The sequence below is a fragment of the Salmo salar genome, chromosome 20 (assembly GCF_965601325.2).
Source record: "Salmo salar chromosome 20, fSalSal1, whole genome shotgun sequence".
Classification (NCBI taxonomy): Eukaryota; Metazoa; Chordata; class Actinopteri; order Salmoniformes; family Salmonidae; genus Salmo; species Salmo salar.
In genome coordinates, this window is record NC_138310.1 from 19,158,662 (window position 1) to 19,180,536 (window position 21,875).

The 21,875-nt window shown below is 41.5% G+C and overlaps 2 protein-coding genes across 2 annotated transcripts; one reads left to right on the forward strand and one right to left on the reverse strand.

Moving 5' to 3' along the window:
• The first annotated feature begins 1,567 nt into the window (after positions 1 to 1,567).
• LOC106580219 (protein GUCD1) lies at positions 1,568 to 4,094 on the forward strand. The gene is made up of 6 exons (XM_045704221.2): positions 1,568 to 1,803; positions 2,178 to 2,262; positions 2,405 to 2,564; positions 2,991 to 3,082; positions 3,218 to 3,459; positions 3,767 to 4,094. Exons 1-6 carry the CDS (start codon positions 1,797 to 1,799, stop codon positions 3,856 to 3,858), a joined length of 678 nt encoding a protein of 225 aa, XP_045560177.1. The 5' UTR covers positions 1,568 to 1,796; the 3' UTR covers positions 3,859 to 4,094.
• Positions 4,095 to 4,537: 443 nt separating this feature from the next.
• upb1 (ureidopropionase, beta) lies at positions 4,538 to 15,617 on the reverse strand. The gene is given in 9 exon segments (NM_001146649.2): positions 4,538 to 5,037; positions 5,263 to 5,417; positions 7,375 to 7,417; positions 7,724 to 7,975; positions 10,275 to 10,433; positions 11,057 to 11,151; positions 11,793 to 11,880; positions 13,853 to 14,024; positions 15,479 to 15,617. Coding segments are annotated over 9 exon segments (1,152 nt in total). The 5' UTR covers positions 15,583 to 15,617; the 3' UTR covers positions 4,538 to 4,953.
• Positions 15,618 to 21,875: the final 6,258 nt, after the last annotated feature.

Sequence of the window (21,875 nt, forward strand, 5' to 3'; positions counted from 1 at the left end):
TCCAATGCTTCCCACAGTTATGTCAAGTTGTCTGGATGTCCTTTGGGTGGTGGACCATTCTTGATACACAGAGGAAACTGTTGAGCTGGAAAAACCCAACCCAGCTATTCTTGACACACTCAAACCGCTGCGCCTGGCACCTACTACCATACCCCGTTCAAAGGCACTTAAATCTTTTGTCTTGCCTATTCACCCTCTGAACAGCACACATACACAATCCATGTCTCAATTGTCTCAAGCCTTAAAAATCCTTCTTCAACCTGTCTCCTCCCGTTCATCTACAGTGATTGAATTGAATTTAAGAAGTGACATCAATAAAGGATCATAGCTTACACCTGGTCAGTCTATGTCTTGGAAAGAGCAGGTGGTCCTAATGTTTTGTACACTCAGTGTATACTCTTGGCTTGCCCTATAATGGAGGTGCCAAATTCCGACTATTAGCAGCTGATTAGGTGAGAAGCTAACTGCTTAAGCAAAACAATGGTAACCTGTAAAGGAACTACATTATCCTCATGATGGGAAGGCTGCAGACTACACATTTAAATCAGCCAGCCTTACGTGCCCCAAAAAAGTGTTTTGGCTAGACAAATAAAATATGTTTTTTGAGGCCGTATCCTCATAAAATCATGATGCTACAAGTTAGTATCTCCCCAATCATCACGCAGATTTTTTTTTAAATGAGGTGGAAACAATGTTGATTCATCCAGTTGTGACCAGTGGGCTGACTCAGCCCATGAGATGAGGAGGATCTTGCATATAATTAGAAACTTCTGTTTTACTGTTGATGATCAATTTCACGAAAGTATTGGATTAATTAACTTCATTGTGAATAAAGTATGCTTTTTTGAGAAAATTGCATCTCTTCACTTTTTGAATAAACATATTATTTGTTTGTAGAATGAGCAGTGCAAACTCTGTGAATTTTGAAACTAGAGATGCTCCTGAGTAGAATGGACCCCAATTTCATGCAAAACAGTGTATAGAAAATTGTGTATGGTGTAATGTATGCCCAATATGAAAATATATTGTATTTAAGCTGATTTGGCATTCTTTAAGGGCTCCACAATGAGCAGCGACGCTCCTCTGGGTGTAAACTAAAAGTTCTCCTGAGTAGAATAGACCCCCCTTATACTGCAACACAACGTACAGAAATTGTCTATGGTGCAATAAATTATAAGAGTACATACAAAAAAATAAACATTGTTGACAGTCTTGAAAAAATAAGAAAGAAATAAAACACATATCTCATTTAAATACTTTAATTATTATTTATATCATTACTAGTATAACATTTATAGATAATTGTGCACATTTTCCATCGTTTTCGACTAATTATTCATTTACAAAGCATACAGAACGGAAATGTTATGCTGAAGAGTCCAAAAATCCTTGATCCGGAAGAACTTAGTTATTCTTGCACACTTCGCAGTGGTGTTTTATTTGTAGTTTTCTCTGAATATATCTATATAGCTAGTTAGCTTACTAGCTAGCTGAACAGAACTGTCTGTGTACACTAGAAACCATTCCTCAACAGTTCACATACGTCAAAGCTGTAGCTACCACTTTGAAGGATCTAACAGTTAACTTAGTGAACGAATCGACCATCAACTCGACCTACCAGATGTAAATAATTCTAACGTTATCTGTTAGGGTAAGCTAATTTCGTTGCTAGCTAGGCAGTCCCAGCCAATACCCTCATGAGGCAATCCGACTCCGGAGGATTAGCTAGCTACCAACTGTAAACAAGTCTGACTAACTTGGGTTTTGCATCTAGCAGCAAAGAACAATCCAACAGAATGTCAGGTAAATGTAGTTATGTTCTAGCTAAAGAGTGGTTTTGAAATGTAGAGTTTGGTAGTTGACCCCACTTAATTTAGCTAACGTTAGCTAGCTAGCCACCAATGTAAACAGTGGAGCAAAAGCACCCCATCCATTTCATGACATTGTCACATGTGAATAGTACTTGCTTTCTATATCAGTGGTGCTAAAGGAATTTCCAATCAATGAGAAAAATATTAATTAATTAACTAGCTAGCTAGTTTTGTAAACATGATTTGAAATTATTTAGAGAAGCTTGCCAGAACAGCAAGTAACAGACAGATTTAGGCCCAGGTGAGGCCAGTATCTATGATTGTGTACTTCTTTGCATCAGCCTCATCATATCTTGTTTTTGACAGGTGATGCCATTCTGCTGAATGTACCTGTCATTCGGCAGCTGTACCACTGGGACTGTGGATTAGCCTGCGCAAGAATGGTTTTGAAGTACGGGAACATTTCATCATATACTTTACATACATGCCACACAGACTTGCATGTGTCGGCATTTTAACCACAGTAGATACAGAAAATTGTGACGCCGAAGACCTCATCATGCAAGTGTCACTTTTTGTACATGATTTGGCAGGTACCTCCACCCTGTGAGTGATGAGGAGTTTCAGGGTGCTTGCTGGGAGCTGGAGCTGACGGAGAGCGTGTGGACAATTAACTTGGCCTACCTCATGTGCCAGCTGGGGGTCAGGTACCGCTTCTGCACTCAGACACTGGGTGTTGACAAGGGCTTCAGGTAACGAGGCAACACACCATCACAAGAAGTGCAATAGTTATAATGTTTAAGTATGTCATGTACCCATTAAAAGGAGACCATTGTGCTCTTCCGGAAGTTTGGTTGGTGCATAGAACTTGTGAATTCACACTCAAAAAGATGTTGCATAGCTTTTTTTATTATTTTCATTGTATCAGGGATAATGTACACAGATGATTCGGCTTTGCAGCATTCTTCAGTGTGAAGAAGAAGGCTGCAAAGCTGAAATGTCCCTGATGAAATTAATAAAACAATTCTAAAAATGAAGTAAGCTTTATGCAACATCTTTTTGAGTGCGGACCCATCACACCTTTTTTGATGTAGCCCACCATAACAAATATCATTAATTCATTCATTAATTAACCTGAGAGACTTATCATGTGTTTGTGTTTCTTTGATCATTTTCCAGTCCTTCTACAAAAAGCATTTTGACACGGAGGAAGACAGAGTGAACAAACTCTTCCTTAAGGCTGAGAGCAAGAGTGTCATGGTGAAACAATGGTTAATTAACTTAGTTTTGGAACAATGTCTTTATTTTTCACTATCAGCTTGTCTGGTTAGTAATAGTTGTTTTCCAGACCTAGAGAGAGAATAACTAACATCCTAACTTTCTCCCTTTTTCAATGTCACCTGTAGCTCTGTGACAATTCAGGAAATCCAGGAACATGTTGACCAGAGCCATGTGGCCATAGTGCTGGTCAACGCTGTGGTTCTGGTGTGTGAACTCTGCTCTTCGCCTGTCAAATACTGCTGTTTCCTGCCTGTGGGCCAGAAGTGCTTCTGCAGGAAGCCAGAATACCAGGGTCACTTCGTGGTGGTGTGCGGCTTCAACAGGAGCAGCGGCTGCATCTTCTACAACAACCCTGCCTACTCAGACCGTGAGTGCTCCCTCTACACATCTCCAACAGTAAACAGGGCCACTGGCATACCAGACCCATAAATCATTAAGTATAAGTGTGGAATAAATCGCATTGTATTTTTGGGCATTGAAGTTCTACTTTTAAACACGTCTTAATAAATTGCACAATAACATTAACACCCACACCTGACCCCTGCATGGTGCGTTGCATGAACATGTAACCAGAGGGTGAAAAGTTGACCATGTTCTTGGCAGTAAGCACAGAGAGATTGAGTAAGAATGAAAATATCACATTGACAGAAAGCCTTTGGGTGTTTTGCTTGCAGGCGTGTGTTGCACCAGCATTAGTAACTTTGAAGAGGCTCGAATGAGCTACGGGACAGATGAGGATATTCTGTTCATCTTCAGGGAGAGCTGATGGTGACGGTGCAGATGACGATGCAGATGGTCTCCACATCGTCATAGCGTCCCATCCTCACTATGATGACACACCAGTGGGTCTACAGGTCCCTGAACAGGGACAGCTGGTTCCAGCGCTGGCCCAGTGTTGTAGATGGGCCTGGGCTGTCCACTCCAGTGCCAACATGGGAATAGAGGGAGAAATTGTTATTGAAAGACTCAGGTAATTAATGTCAATGAAGTCTGATGTGTTGTACTACGATGGCAAACCCATTTCACAAACTAATTTCCTTAATGCAATACGCCTTGACCAATAGCCTGTTTATGGAACCAAATCTGCCCGGCAGGCTTAGATGTCGGCAATCAGGACATCATGTTCAACCTCAGCCAGCTGCTTTGAACAGACTTTGCTCTTGTTGTGTGCACCAGATAATCAGTTAACTTCGTTTTCACCGGAAGGTCCCTTTTCAGGGTTGCACTACATGCCTCGATCGCCATGCTCTTTAAGTTTGAAAAAAGGGAGAATGGAGACAGTGTGAAGTCTGAAATACTCAGTACGGGGTGTGGATGCTTTGTAGGTTTTTCTTCAGTGTATGACTTAACACTACCGTAAAGTTTTAAAGGACTTCGATCATAAGATGTTTTCTGTTGAAAACCGCAATCAAGTAGAGACAACACATAGAATGACACCTTTATTTAATTCTCATTCAACATTTATTTTTACATGTTGGTACCATGGATGATATTGCACTATGGTATTTATACCAGCCATAATTATGTATTATTTAATTTATATTTTAACATAAGATATTTTCCCAATCTATAAATGGGTGGGAAGACAATGTATTCCTGGTTGTGTATTTGTTATGAGCATGTTATGTGTTAAAATGGCTAACTTAAATTAAAAACAAATAAAAAAAATCAAATTACATACTGTAATCAATAAAATAATTTGAACAAATAATTTGGTTTAGTTCATGGCTGACTTGGTCTGTTCATACTCTTGATGGCACTAGACATGTCTGCCTCAACAGTGACTTCATCTCCTCATTGAGATACGGTCTACAGTGCAGCATGTCTCCATGTAGAGGTCCCTTCAGGACACATGGATCTTCTACTCCTTGATAATGTTGGGTTTGAAGTCCTGCTTGGTGGCCCTGGTGAGCTCCTCTGCATACTCTGCATACCTCCCAGTCATCTGCAAATAGTTACAATGCAAATGTAATAGACCAGGGTTGTGTTATCGCCTAACTGAAAGCTAGAACGGTAGACCAGATAGTGATGTCTGTTAGGCAAAAATGCATTTCCAATAAGGACGCAATGAACTGCTATTACTGCCAAAAACATGAGCTGAAATAATGTAAAAGATGGCCCATGGTATGTGCAATTCTTGTGAAATAAGGTTCTGTTGAAAGTAGTTCACCTTAAAACTCCATTTGTCACTGATTTGCCTGGTCAGGTTGAGGTCCATTTCGGTCACAAGGAGTCCGTCACGGGTTCTGGACAGGCCTGGTGAGCGGCTGCCATCCGGAGCAGCCACATAGCTTGACCCATAGAAGTACCCAAAATCTTGGTGAGCTATAAAAGAACAATGACAGGACTCTAGTTGACAATGAGCTTTTCAATAAAACTAGTCAGAGGAATCCCAACTGAATGACAGATAGCTTGTTTCTACCTGGTCAGATTTCACCTACGTGTAACAAGAGTAGGGCAGGACTGCATGTTCAAACTGACACTTTATACATGGGTAATGAAGTCTTTAGATATGAGTGTGGATATAACGTTCAGAAACATGACACTTGTTGACTTGGCTGCTTTCCCCAGGCCTGTTCTGAGTGTCAACAGCAAACAGACACTTTGCTTTGGGGTGTGGCTCACAGTGAGGACCAAAAGTATTGGGACAGTGACACATTTGTTGTTTTGTTGCTCTGTACTCCAGCACTTTGGATGATGCAATGAATATGAGGTTAACGTGCAGACTGTCCGCTTTAATTTAAGGGTATTTTCCTCCATATCGGGTGAACCGTTTAGAAATTACAGCACTCTTTGTACATAGTCCTCCCATTTTAGGCAACCAAAAGTATTTGGACAAATTCAGTTACACCGAGTATACAAAACATTAAGAAAACCATGTCTTTCCAAGACAGACTGACCAGGTGAATCATTCTTGATGTCATTTGTTAAATCCACTTCAAATCAGTGTAGATGAAGGGGAGGAGACAGGTTAAATAAGTATTTCTAAGCCTTGAGACATGGATTGTGTACAGTCTGTGTGCCATTCAGAGGGTGAAAGGGCAAGATAAAATATTTAAGCGCCTTTGAACGGGGTATTGTAGTAGGTGCCAGGCGCACCGGTTTGTGTCGAGAACTGCAACGCTGCTGGGTTTTTCACACTCAACAGTTTCCCGTGTGAATCAAGAATGGTCTTAATGGGAAACAGACACATCACAAATCCTCAACTGGCAGCTTCATTAAATAGTACCAGCAAAACACTAGTCGCAATAGCAGTAGTGAAGAGGCAACTCCAGCCAATGCTGGCCTTCTAGGCAGAGTTGTAAAGAAAAAGCCATATCTCAGACTGGCCAATAAAACGAAAAGATTAAGATGGGCAAAAGAACAGACACTGGAAAGAGGAACTCTGCCTAGAAGGCCAGCATCCCGGAGTCGCCTCTTCACTGTTGACGTTGAGACTTGTGTTTTGCGGGTACTATTTAATGAAGCAGCCAGTTGAGGACTTGTGAGGTGTCTGTTTCTCAAACTAGACACTCTAATGTACTTGTCCTCTTGCTCAGTTTTGCCCCCGGGGCCTCCCACTCCTCTTTTCTATTCTGGTTAGAGCCAGTTTGCGGTGTTCTGTGAAGGGAGTAGTGTTGTACGAGATCTTCCGTTTCTTGGCAATTTCTTGCATGGAATAGCCTCCATTTCTCTGAACAAGAATAGACTGACGAGTTTCAGAAGAAAGTTATTTGTTTCTGGCCATTTTGAGCCTGTAATCGAACCACAAATGCTGACGCTCCAAATACTCAACTAGTCTAAAGAAGGCCAGTTTTATTGCTTCTTTAATCAGAACAGTTTTCAGCAGTGCTAACATAATTGCAAAAGTGTTTTCTAATGATCAATTAGCCTTTTAAAATGATAAACTTGGATTGGCTAACACAACGTGCCATTGGAACACAGGAGTGATGGTTGCTGATAATGGGCCTCTGTACGCCAATGTAGATATTCCATAAACAAATGAGCTGTTTCCAGCTACAATAGTCATTTACAACATTAACAATATTTTCACTGGATTTTTGATCATTTTGATGTTATGTTAATGGACAAAAATATGTTATTTTCTTTCAAAAACAAGGACATTTCTACGTGACCCCAAACCTTTGAATGGTAGTGTACATCCATGTAAAATTCTTGACAGAAAGATGCAGTGGTGAGTTGAAATAGAGATACGCATATGACTATATTTTGTCACAGGCAGGAGAGGACAAAGTAATGGATGATATTACGCTGTCCTAAAAAAAGACTAAAAGATTCATACCTTTTTTTCCATCCCCAGAGGTGAACTCATTGTTAAAGTGCTCCTACATAAAACAAAATATATCTTTGTCAAAAAGAGAATCATGATGGCACATACATAATGTAATTTACACCAGCTGTGAAGTCTAGCAGTGGCATATATGGCTATACACAATATAATGTGTATAGGAATGCAGCTATACACAATAGAATGACCAGTATACCAGTATACTGTAGATAATTGGACTATGGAGGCAGTAGGGGGCAGCATAAAATAGTTGTTACAATGCCACTAGGACTTGGCTCAATAATAGGTGGTTGTAATAGAGAAAGATGTGCAACAAAATAATCCCGTTTTTGGTGATACTTACTGTCCCAACACGGTTGATTCCACAGGTGAAGCAGTGGTTTGCTATAGCTGCATTCCTAGCCTCGATTGACCACATGGGCTCACTGAGTCCTCCAACAGTTGCAGAAGGGTTGAAGATGATCTCTGCTCCATTCATGCTGTACATGAACCAGTTGAGAGGGTGATGGCGCCCATAGCAGATGTTCACAGCAATCTTTCCAAACTGAGTCTGAAACACTTTGTGGCCAGTGTTTCCCTCCATGTAATATGTGGACTGAGTTAGGGAGAGAAGACAAATATGTCAAAGCAGAAGTCTGTGCATATCTGCATCGAGTACAGTATATCTTCCATAAAAACATGTAAGAGGTCAGCTTAACAGGGTTACATGTAAGGAAATATAGAAAAACAAATACAAAAGTTAAAGAAGGTTCAAATAAATTCTCATAGAAATACATTAGACCTGTAGAGGTTAAGGAAATTGTTGATACTGTAGGTGTCAGTGTAGGACAATAAACATGAGCAATGAACATGTCATACACGCCATGTCATCTGCATTAATATGCAGAATCCATTGACCTGTAAATAGGTTTAGAGGATGACATGACTTATTGAAAAATGCCCGAAATGAGTGTGCACCCATGTCTTCCTACATACACCATTGTGGGAGCTGGACATTAGGACTTACTGTTTGATAAACAAATAGGACACTATTCGATTAATATGTACACAGTGATCTGCTCAGAACTTGTACACTAACAGTGCATTCGGAAAGTATTCAGACCCATTGACTTTTTCCACATTTTGTTACGTTATAGCTTTACTCTAAAATGGATTAAATAAATATAAAAAATCCTCTAATCTACACCCCATAATGAAAAAGTGAAAATAAATGAAATACCTTATTTACATAGGTATTCAGACCCTTTGCTATGATACTCGAAATTGAGCTCAGGTGCATCCTGTTTGCATTGATCATCCTTGAGATGTTTCTACAACTTCACTGGAGTCCACCTGTGGTAAATTCAATTAATTGGACATGATTTGAAAAGGCACACACCTGTCTATATAAGGTCTCACAGTTGATAGTGCATATCAGAGCAAAAACCAAGCCATGAGGTCGAAGGAATTGTCCATAGAGTGCAGAGACAGGATTGTGTCGAGGCACAGATCTGGGGAAGGGTACCAAAAAATGTCTGCAGCATTGAAGGTCCCCAAGAACACAGTGGTCTCCATCATTCTTAAATGGAAGAAGTTTGGAACCACCAAAATTCTTCCTAGAGCAGGCCGCCCGGCCACACTGAGCAATCAGGGGAAAAGGGTCTTGGTCAGGGAGGTGACCAAGATCCTGATGGTCACACTGACAGAGCTCTAGAGTTCATCTCTGGAGAACCTTCCAGAAGGACAACTATCTCTGCAGCACTCTACCAATCATGCCTTTATGGTAGAGTGGCCAGACGGAAGCCATTCCTCAGTAAAAGGCACATGAAAGCCCGCTTGGAGTTTGCCAAAAGGCCTCTAAAGACTCTCAGACCATGAGAAACAAGATTCTCTGGTCTGATGAAACCAAAATTGAACTCTTGGGCTTGAATGCCAAGTGTCAAGGCTGGAGGAAACCTGGCACAATCCCTACGGTGAAGCATGGTGTTGGCAGGATCATGCTGTGGGGATGTTTTCCGAAGGAAGAGACTGGGAGACTAGTCAGGATCGAGGGAAAGTACAGAGAGATCCTTGATGAAAACCTGCTCCAAAGCACTCGGGACCTCAGACTGGGGCGAAGGTTCACCTTCCAACAGGACAACAACCCTAAGCACACAGCCAAGACAACGCAGGAGTGGCTTTCAGTCTCTGATTGTCCTAGAGTAGCCCAGCCAGAACCCGGACTTGAACCCGAGCGAACATCTCTGGAGAGACCTGAAAATAGCTGTGCAGCAACGCTCCCCATCCAACCTGACAGAGCTTGAAAGGATCTGCCGAGAGGAATGGGAGAAACTCCACAAATACAGGTGTGCCAAGCTTGTAGCATCATACCTGAGAAGACTCGAGGCTGTAATCGCTGCCAAAGGTGCTTCAACAAAGAACTGAGTAAAGGGTCTGTTTTTGCTTTGTCATTAGAGGGTATTGTGTATAGATTGATGAGGGGAAAAAACTATTTTTTAGCAATTTTAGAATAAGGCTGTAACGTAACAAAATGTGGAAAAAGTCAAGGTGTCGGAATACTTTCCGAAGGCACTGTACATCTACATAACCTTTCAGACATAGAAAGCTCACCATGTACTGCACAGCAAGTATGGCAGTAAAGTAGGGTAGGAGGTGTGCTGTCCACACATGCAAGAGCCCTCTCTGAACCCTGTAATTTAACTAGTGCCATTGTGCTTTCACTGTTCAATTCCTTGAGGCTCACTGCAAAACCATATTCTGTGAAAGAAGGCATCAGTTCACTGTCTCAGCTGTGAGACATACAGTACTGTATACTGGATGTTAAATCACTTTGTGACAAATTGGGCTGTATACATACAATTGTTTATTGATTGTTTGATCGCTGATAAAAAACAAATATTGATTACTGTACTGACCTCGTTGAAGTCTCCCACTCGGGGAATGTGATTCTTCCTGGTTTTACCCAGCACGCTGCCCGAGTTAGAGACCACTACTGCCGTGTTCCACAGAACGTTGTGTACCTCCTCTCGCTCCAAAATGGGCGATATCACTACCATATTGTATTTCTTTGCCAGCTAAAGACAAACGAGAGCAGTTTTAGACATGGGTCATCATACAAAGACACAAGGCTGAAATTTCCCATCTTTATCAGCACACATACAGAATGTGTACATACAGGGATGTATTGTGGACAACAGCGCACAGCTACGTGCTGGAATGCTCATCTCAGATGGGAGCTGATGTTTTTTGACATGTTTTAGTCCCCAAGCTGAGCATGAATTCCCACTGCAAACATTTATTATTCAATATTATTACTCAATATTATTATTCAATATTATTAGCTTGCGAACTAACCTACAGTACAGTCACTCTGTTTCTTAAAACAGTATACATTCAACAATTAGGCCTATATAAATGTTGTAGACTGTGCCTTGTAATTAATCATAATGGAACATTATTTCACACGCTAAATAATACACTAAGGAGCAATTCCAATCTATGCAATGACATTATTTAACTGTTTCATAACTGTTAGTTGGTGTAAAAGGAATTTGTAAAACTTCAGTATAGTTGTGCATACTTACTAACCATACTATTAAATGGCTACTACTCTGACTGTTCTCAGAGTATAAGTCACTAGCAGTGTTGCATTAGACATGGTACATTCCTGTACTCTGGATGACCCCTGACCTCTCACCTCTTGGCAGAAGCGGGTAGTGTATCCTTCTTCTGCAGACTCAGCAAATTCTGTCCACGGTTCTTTCTCCCGGGTACAGAAAGCAAAGGGCATAGCTGTGGTGGGGAACAAAGCAGGATCATCTCTAAAAACTCAAGGCAATAAGAGTAAGGCAAGAGAGCAGTTAAACATCACTTTGGGTGCATATCATAAGTACATTTCTCAGAGGACAGAAAATATGCTCAAACTATTTGTCACATGATCCTTCTTTACACCATGAGAAGCATTTTGGTGCAAACTTCTGTGTACGCTTATCAGTGCTGTAAATAGTTGTGGGATAGGAGGTCACCTCCCTTGTGGGACACTTTGGGGTGAGTTTAGTATGTTTCTATACTGGGAGACTCTAAGGAACCAGAGTGATGCACTTCTCATTCACAACACATCAAAATGCCATTTAGGAGCCAAAACAAATAGGACAACAGACTGTTTGGTGTGCTGCTGATGTCCCTATGACCAATTAAGGACAAATGAACCTTATGTATACCCAGATCCTATCACCTTGGCTAATCCAATATCACCCTGTTATAATTCCATATGTCTACAGTTACTGTAAAGTGAACAAGCACAATTTGTATCCTATTTAAAGTGGAATTACCGTATTCTCTGTAACAAATTGCACAAAGAAAAGTTTTGGGAAAGCATTGATAAGCTCTAATAGGCTACCCCAGTAAGACCGAGATTTAGTTATGTCACTCACTCCAGGCCTCCTGAAAGCAGACAATGTTGACCCCACACATGGCCGCCACATCCACCATCTCACCAATCCTTTTGTGGAGCGCTGTGATCTGGTCAGAGGGATAAACACAGGGATCAGTCACCAAGCCTCATGCATCTTCTCAACACTGCTCATAGCAGGGACTTGAAAGCAAGGACTTGAAAGTGCAATTGTAACTTCACATGCATATATACTGCTCAAAAAAATAAAGGGAACACTTAAACAACACATCCTAGATCTGAATGAAAGAAATAATCTTATTAAATACTTTTTTCTTTACATAGTTGAATGTGCTGACAACAAAATCACACAAAAATAATCAATGGAAATCCAATTTATCAACCCATGGATGTCTGGATTTGGAGTCACACTCAAAATTAAAGTGGAAAACCACACTACAGGCTGATCCAACTTTGATGTAATGTCCTTAAAACAAGTCAAAATGAGGCTCAGTAGTGTGTGTGGCCTCCACGTGCCTGTATGACCTCTCTACAACGCCTGGGCATGCTCCTGATGAGGTGGGGGACGGTCTCCTGAGGGATCTCCTCCCAGACTTGGACTAAAGCATCCGCCAACTCCTGGACAGTCTGTGGTGCAACGTGGCGTTGGTGGATGGAGCGAGACATGATGTCCCAGATGTGCTCAATTGGATTCAGGTCTGGGGAACGGGCGGGCCAGTCCATAGCATCAATACCTTCCTCTTGCAGGAACTGCTGACACACTCCAGCCACATGAGGTCTAGCATTGTCTTGCATTAGGAGGAACCCAGAGCCAACCGCACCAGCATATGGTCTCACAAGGGGTCTGAGGATCTCATCTCGGTACCTAATGGCAGTCAGGCTACCTAAAGAAATGCCACCCCACACCATGACTGACCCACCGCCAAACCGGTCATGCCGGAGGATGTTGCAGGCAGCAGAACGTTCTCCACGGCGTCTCCAGACTCTGTTACGTCTGTCACGTGCTCAGTGTGAACCTGCTTTCATCTGTGAAGAGCACAGGGCGCCAGTGGCGAATTTGCCAATCTTGGTGTTCTCTGGCAAATGCCAAACGTCCTGCACGGTGTTGGGCTGTAAGCACAACCCCCACCTGTGGACGTCGGGCCCTCATACCACCCTCATGGAGTCTGTTTCTGACCGTTTGAGCAGACACATGCACATTTGTGGCCTGCTGGAGGTCATTTTGCAGGGCTCTGGCAGTGCTCCTCCTGCTCCTCCTTGCACAAAGGCGGAGGTAGCGGTCCTGTTGCTGAGTTGTTGCCCTCCTACGGCCTCCTCCACGTCTCCTGATGTACTGGCCTGTCTCCTGGTAGCGCCTCCATGCTCTGGACACTACGCTGACAGACACAGCAAAGCTTCTTGCCACAGCTCGCATTGATGTGCCATCCTGGATGAGCTGCACTACCTGAGCCACTTGTGTGGGTTGTAGACTCCGTCTCATGCTACCACTAGAGTGAAAGCACCGCCAGCATTCAAAAGTGACCAAAACATCAGCCAGGAAGCATAGGAACTGAGAAGTGGTCTGTGGTCCCCACCTGCAGAACCACTCCTTTATTGGGGGTGTCTTGCTAATTGCCTATAATTTCCACCTGTTGTCTATTCCATTTGCACAACAGCATGTGAAATGTATTGTCAATCAGTGTTGCTTCCTAAGTGGACAGTTTGATTTCACAGAAGTGTGATTGACTTGGAGTTACATTGTGTTGTTTAAGTGTTCCCTTTATTTTTTTGAGCAGTGTATAATGAGAAGGAAGAGAGAAAGCCATAGCTTTAAACAATATTGTAGTAGGCTTTGGTTGGTAAAATAAATGGAATCCAAGTAGTCATTCTCTTTTTTTTTTAAATTATTATGTAACCTTTATTTAACTAGGCAAGTCAGTTAATAACAAATTCTTATTTTCAATGACAGCAGGTTAACTGCCTTGTTCAGGGGCAGAACAACAGATTTGTACCTTGTCAGCTCGTGGATTCGAACTCGCAACCTTTCGGTTGCTAGTCCAACACTCTAACCACTAGGCTACGCTGCCACCCCGCTTCTCTAACCTGATCCAGGACAGGGGCATCAGTGGGCAGGACGATGCGGTTTTGAATGAGGCCCACCCGGACAGTTCTCGGGGTCCTGAGCTGCTCCGTGGAAGCTTCAAACATGTACCCCTGAAGCTCAAAGTCGCACTCCAAAGCTGCCTCCACTGCACATGCTGGTAGAACCAACTTCCTGCAAGAGATTGTCAAATGTGCTGTAAACCTTTTAGTTTCAAGGAGGAAATAAATCAATATGCGGAGGGCCAGAAGGTCAGATAACCCTAATCACCCAGACAAAAATGACTTCATTGACTCTCATCTGGGTTCACAGACCCTCAGCAACACATGTATTGCTAGTAAAACCTACAAACAAGTGCGTTGTTGTGTGACTGTATTAACAGTTGGCTAACTAACAAAATAACAAAACATTGTTTTTGATTTAACTATCCCTTTATTTTGGCCACGGCTGCCAGGGTGCACCAACCATATTCTTAAGACTGAGGATTACCCAGTGAAAGGCTCAATACTGCCCCCATCTACAGGCACAAATATGACAAGAGGTTGAAAGGACACTGACTGGTCAAAGTCCACTTGATTGTAAATAATTTACTCACTATGCAGAACATCATAGTGAAAAGGAATGATTGGATAGGAAAAATAAAGACTGCAATATTTTCCTATATAGTAGCAGTGTCAAAATGTGGCCATACATACTGTCCAAGTAGTTATGAAACTTGATCTATTTTATCTGTTAGCCTACTAGCCAGCAGATCTGACTCGCTTGCTTACAGCTGCACTAGGGTTGGACAGGCTTCCACTGTAAATTAAGACGCCATAGGAGCCAGTGCGAGATATGAGATATGGCTCGGAAAACATACCTCAATCCAGGGATGAGAAATGTGTTGCACTCAATGATTTATATATACAATAGATGACTGATAGGGGGTGCTGTGTTGAAGCCACCGTGTCTCCATCTTGGCACCCCAACCATTGTAAAAAAATGTTTTGGACGCTATAGAAATGCATTTATTAATGTCTCTATTTGTTTTGTATTATGTATGTATTATTTTAAAGACACCTTAATGTATGCTTTTAAAATATATTATGTGATCTAAACATAGAAAATAAAAACATTAAAATATATATATACACATTTCCTTTAAAGTAGATTTTTTTTAGATTACTAATGTTACTGTCCCAACTACAATAAACTAAATACATGTAATTTTGTCAATTTAAATACTGTAAAATTCCATTCATTCCTACGGAGGACTTCTCCTACTGGGGAATGTCACAAAGGAGCTGATTGGCTGACACTGCCATTCCAAAATGACTGCTTTGGCTTCTGCTACCTAGCATGAGGACGAAAAGGACATTTTTCCAGAAAAAATAGCAGTCGTTCAATCTTTTCGATGTAACAGTTGGGATAAGTTGACCATTCGGAGTACAATGTCTTTCTCATTACTGGATTGAGGTACGTTTTCCGAGCCATATCTCGTGCCGGCTCCATGTTGTCTTAATCTATACAGGAATCCTGTCTGACCCTAGTGCAGCTATAAGCAAGCGGGTCGGATCTGCTGGCTAGTAACCTACAGACAGGATTTTTAACCCTGATAATGTTGCGTGCAGAATTCGACAACAACTCACTTGGTTTCTTTTCCAAACAAGATTCGTTTAACTTCTTTCAGTTCCAGATCTGGAATATGTTTCTCCAATGTCTTCTCCAGAGATTCAAACTCAGACGCCGACATTTTGAGGCTCCTTCTGTATACTGTCCAAGCCTTGTGCGTATGTTTGTGAACCCGATAGCCTAGTAAACCCACCCCTTCGACTATTGGGCAAAATCGACATAGTTAATTTTGCTTCGGTTATGCAACCAGCCCGATTCCATCACATTTCACATCGTCAAATGTCATGCTCATGTTAGGGCTGCGTCAATTCAATTCTGGTATCAGAACAAAATTTAACACTAGGCTACTGAATATATTTTCAGCTGTTTATTAATAGAATTAGTCAAGCAGAATAAATGGTAAATGCAATCTTCGTATATACGGGTTCACTGTAACACCTCGCAGGGCAAACAGAGAACTGAAAATGACATCATAAGTTCTTCATTATATACTTTGACAGAGATAGTTCCTGCTCACTGCTGGCCTGTCAGAGGGAGGATGAGCGTGGTTTAAACTTACTCATCCTATCGTTGGCGTGCAGGCTGGTCCCAGCCTCTAGACGCATCTTTGTTGCCAAGCATAGTTGTCTTCTAGCTTATCTTCGTGTGTGTACCCAAGAGTCGGGACACCCAAGGACAGTGCCTGTTTTTATGCTACAGTTAGGACAGTTTCTGCTTCCATTCTACCAGCCCCTCCCGTACACCTGTCCTTGAGCGGCCCCACAACCAGGCATTGTGTGTGTGTGTCAAGAGTCTACTCAGCCTACACTCCTACTAGCCAGCAACCCTCCAGTTAGTCATGTCTATTATATGTCGCTCAATCTATGTTAATACAATATAAACCTCTTAGTGCATTACAGTCCGTTCATACTTAGGCCTACATCTACTGTAAAAGGTAATGCATCACATCTAATAAGTGAAGTAAAACCCAACAATCCCTCTTTTCACACCTGATAGGTGTGAATACATAAGTTCTTAAAATGTCAGGGAAATGTTGAGATTCCCCCTTTTGACACCCCCTAGGGTGTCACTCAACACAATTTTTAATTCCCATTTTAATGATCAGATGATTAGTTAAAAAACCCTCTAGTCCTTCCGGCTACACCTCACTTGTACTAGGTTGACTACCAGCCACCCAGGAACTTCAAACCTTCACATAAGGAAAGACAAATAGTACACAGGATAAATTCAGAACATATTATTACAGGTGAAAGCTGCCCATAATACAGTTCCTACAACACTTTTCCATTTCCCAAACATGAGCTGTGTTATCAGGAATGTACGTACAGCAATGAACCTAATCATTCTACCTACACCATCCTCCCTTGCCAATAACATATCGAGAGTCAGTCTATTTTACCAGGTCATGAGGGGGTTGGCGGATAATTGGTCAGAGAACCTCTTTACTGCATCCCTGGTTTCATTCATGAATCTGTTGATTATAAAATATGTAATTTATCCAATCCACATTTTTATTTATTATCACCCACCAAAATAATGTAGTGTTAAAGCCTTCACATATTTGATTCATAGCTTTGTATTCATCTGGAACTTCCCTGAGGATGCCAATAGCATCCATCTAGACAAAGCTAATCCCATCCTGGTCAAAATTCCTCCTGTGCCTACTTTAGCCTCCTATAACTGGCCTCTGATGACTAACTCGAACTGGTTGGACCTATAACCCCAGGGCGCAAGCTCCTAACCACCCTTTGAGGTAATTTCTGTCGTATGCGTCCTTTACTGGTACTGGCCCACCCTACATCAGTTATAGGTGCTATGAGGTTAAACATTTTCTCCTGTGCTTTCAAACTTAAGTCAGTCACATTAACGATTACTTTCAGCCATTAAAATCATCTAAGTTCTCGGTGCCATTCTTGTATCTATAACACTGGTATTCATCCGGAATTTAGGTGAACCGAGGTGGGTTGGCTGAGTACTTCAATCTGGCCAACCCCAATTCCTGGCCAACCCCAATTCTGCTTCCCCAGGAAATTGTTTAATGTTTACCTTAAATTCTACATCTTGATCTTCTTTGATTCCTTATTCTGTATGTCACTCATCAGTGTATTATATAGTTTATCTTCTACTTCTTCTCAATGACAACGGTATCCTATGATTAGTACCAGAAGGTGGTGGATCTGAATGTATCAGAAAGATTAGACTATGATGCAGCTCAGAGTCTCTACTCTTCCCAAAAACCACCAACCCTCTCCTGCCCTTATTCTCTCTGCTAGGTACCACCCCATACTCACACCTCTAGGAGCACACACAGTGATGAACGGTCGGGATAGGAATTCTTCGTTAAGGAGGTAACCCCCGGACCCTGTTGGTATCGGTACTTCTCCTAACTCTGTGTGTGATCAGCAGTGGATATGTGTACATACCTCCTTGCAGTGGGTAACGTGGACCCAAGTGACTCTCTCAGCTTTTCTAATGGCAAAGGCAGTGGTTTAACAGCACCTGGTATGGGCCTTCCCCACGGGGCTGCTTCCCGTCTTTTCTCCTCAGGGACTGGATCCACACCCAGTCTCCTGGTTGCACTGAGTGAATCACCTTCTCCTGTAATTCACCTGTTGGACACAAAATCGTGGACATACGGGTTTGGTTAACAAACTGTCTTCTCATGTGCTCTGCTGGTATTTCTTCAACTTCTATGTCTACCTGTTCTGGTATCTCTAACTCTGTCATTCTATAGGCTCTACCTGATTAGCTAAACTGTCATCCATCATTTAAAAAGATGGCTCCTAGTAAACCAACTCTAGGGATAATATCTTGACTTAATATTTTAGCTACCATAATCATGTCCACCAAGTAAGTTGGGAACGCTTCTACCCATTTGCTATACTTATCTATTCTTGTTAAACACCCCTTCTTCCCCTCAATTCGGAATAGTTCAATAAGTCAATTTCCAAATGTTGGAATGGATATTCTACAAAAAAAAATTTTGTTTAAGTAATTATCCTAACTTGTTCTATCGCCTGCCCTACCATACTCCCCCTGTTTATACATGGCTCAAGCCATGTATCAATATTGCTGCATATCTAAACAAATCATTATAGGAGTTCAAATAACATAATCAGATCAAAAATGACTAATCTGAACTACTCCACAAAGAAAAATTATTGTACCCTTATCATCATTCATTCTTCTCATTGGTTCAAATTATCAACTGCGTCTAAGAACTTTAACTCCATCATAATTATCAGTTCTACAAATTTCCTTAAAGTCAGTATTACAAATTACCTTAAATTCACCATCCAAATGGCTTTTCATTGCGGCTGATCAGACCACAAAAGGAAAAGTCACCAGAGGGGTCAAAACTCATACCACCCTTTCAGAACCGTGTTTCTTACCACTTTAGATAAATGAAGGCTAAGAACTTTATCCACATTTTGTATCTCAAGTTCCCAGAACATTCCCTATCAAAAGAATTTCACGTGTTTAATTAAAACTCAGAAAACAAAACTTCAAAATGCCATGTGTGTATACCCCTTTAAGATATCCTGTCCCTAGGTATTTTTCCAAAGACAGCTAAGCGCTCCTTTTTCCATAAAATAACCACGAACATTTGGTCATCATTCCTTATACTACAGCGATTCAGAAACCCAAACGTTAGCTACAAACAAAACCTAATAATAACTCCACTGTACTTCCTCAAATCATCAATAATTTGTTTTAAACTTCCTCAACGGTTCTGTGTACTTTAATTGAACATACACTACCCTTGGATAAAATATTTTACTTCCAATCTATGAAACCCCATATTTTAACGTACTATTTGACTAATTTGACCCAAGATTGCTTAAAACCTTAAAACCCCTTCAGTTTGTCTGCAAACAGGCCCATTCTGTTTGCTAGGAATACCCTGCCATTATACACAACTGTGTTTAATGTGCATCGTCCCTGTAAAATAAAATTAACTCCACCTGTCTAAGCCTTTCTCCTGCGACCGTTGACTCTGCCTCTCTCTCTTTCCTTTTCAGAATTTAGGAATAATTACTATTGTGACTTTTGATAAGTTATTAGGTCTCACACACATACGAGTTACCTTTAACTGGTCAGTAAACCTATCTCACACGCACATAATTATTATTTATTTTTTTCTGCTGATATCCTTCTTCAAACTTTCTCTCTCTCTTTCTCTACACTTGCCTTTTTGCCTTCTTAACTTACTTTTTCCTTGTCTTGTCTCCACATACCTTATGCATCTTTCTTACCATTAGTCCCAACTTTAACCCATCCAAACTTCCATCAAATTCATACTTCCTTCTCCACCTTGGACCGAAATAAATATTTATATCGCTCATCTCCTGTTAATTCCTGCACCTCCTTTACGCGCTTCCCCCTCCTGCTTCCACTCGGAACAGGTTTTGTCTGTTTTTCGTTTTAGCGTTTCCAATATTCTACCGGGTTCCCCGTCGACTGGGAGTCCGTTGGGTCCATTAATACTACCTTCTCTTATCCATTCCCTGTATAATTTCCCCCCCTCCTTTTCCACTCTTTCCCGTCTCTACCCCCATTAATCTCTAGTATTAACTTCAGTGCTTTCAGCACCCTCTCGGTCTCCTGGTTGGTCATATTCAATTTCAGTCTATGGTAACCTAACTATCAATGTTAATTTACATCCCTTTCAATTTCAGTCTATGGTAACCTAACTATCAATGTCAATTTACGTCTCTAACGTACGTTCCTAACGTTATTTATTTCCCCAGCGCTAGATGATATAACTCAGGTCGACCGTCCCCGACCTCTTATTTACCCGCAGGTCACTCAAACTTGGTATTAGTACGCCGACTTAATACCCAATGTACTTCAGTCATTCAGTGGTTTACTCAGTATAACCCCTTTATCCGTAGATCATTCACACTTGATACAGTACGCCGACTAGTATCTAATGTACTTCAGTCATACGATTAGGTTGACCTCCCAATCTTCATTCAGTCTTGCTACCAGTCCCAGACTTGACAGCCACACTCAAACTTGGTACTTCAATACCTAGTACATTACAATCGCTGTTATACTCAGATCCATCCACACTCATTCCGGTTAAGTACGCCGACTAACCACATACACACTTGGTACTTCAATACCTAGTACATTACAATTGCTGTTATAGCCAAAATCCATCCACACTCATTCCAGTTAAGTACGCCGACTAACCAGATACACACTTGGTACTTCAATACCTAGTACATTACAATCGCTGTTATACCTACATCCACCCACACTCATTCCGGTTAAGTACGCCGACTAACCACATACACACTTGGTACTTCAATACCTAGTACATTACATTCACTTGTTATATCATCAACGATCGATCGGTTTCAAGATTGCATTTATCACACCACAACTCTCAAAATTGTTTCAAAATCAAATTATTAATATAACAGGTGGACGTTCCACAATTTAATCACTTACATCAAACAGGTGCTTCACAAAATATATTTGGATAATGCCAATATGCAGAACTTTAGTTATTCACAATAGGTGTCTGCTTACCTTTTGTTTGACCGGTCAGGATTTGTGAAACACACCGTCCGACGACAGCGATGGCCAATCGGCCGGACAAGTTCCAGCGAAGTCCTTCTACCAGAATCACGTTGGGGTCACCAATTGTTAAGGCTGCGTCAATTCAATTCTGGTATCAGAACAACATTTAACACTAGGCTACTGAATATATTTTCAGCTGTTTATTAATAGAATTAGTCAAGCAGAATAAATGGTAAATGCAATCTTCGTATATACGGGTTCACTGTAACACCTCGCAGGGCAAACAGAGAACTGAAAATGACATCATAAGTTCTTCATTAAATACTTTGACAGAGATAGTTCCTGCTCACTGCTGGCCTGTCAGAGGGAGGATTAGCGTGGTTTAAACTTACTCATCCTATCGTTGGCGTGCAGGCTGGTCCCAGCCTCTAGACGCATCTTTGTTGCCAAGCATAGCTGTCTTCTAGCTTATCTTCGTGTGTGTACCCGAGAGTCAGACACCCAAGGACAGTGCCTGTTTTTATGCTACAGTTAGGACAGTTTCTGCTTCCATTCTACCAGCCCCTCCCGTACACCTGTCCTTGAGCGGCCCCACAACCAGGCATTGTGTGTGTGTGTCAAGAGTCTACTCAGCCTACACTCCTACTAGCCAGCAACCCTCCAGTTAGTCATGTCTATTATATGTCGCTCAATCTATGTTAATACAATATAAACCTCTTAGTGCATTACAGTCCGTTCACACTTAGGCCTACATCTACTGTAAAAGGTAATGCATCACATCTAATAAGTGAAATAAAACCCAACACTCAGCACTACAGGAAGTATGCTTTTGACAGGTCTCAGGTGTAGTATCGGACTAGGGTATGTCTACTGTATCTACAA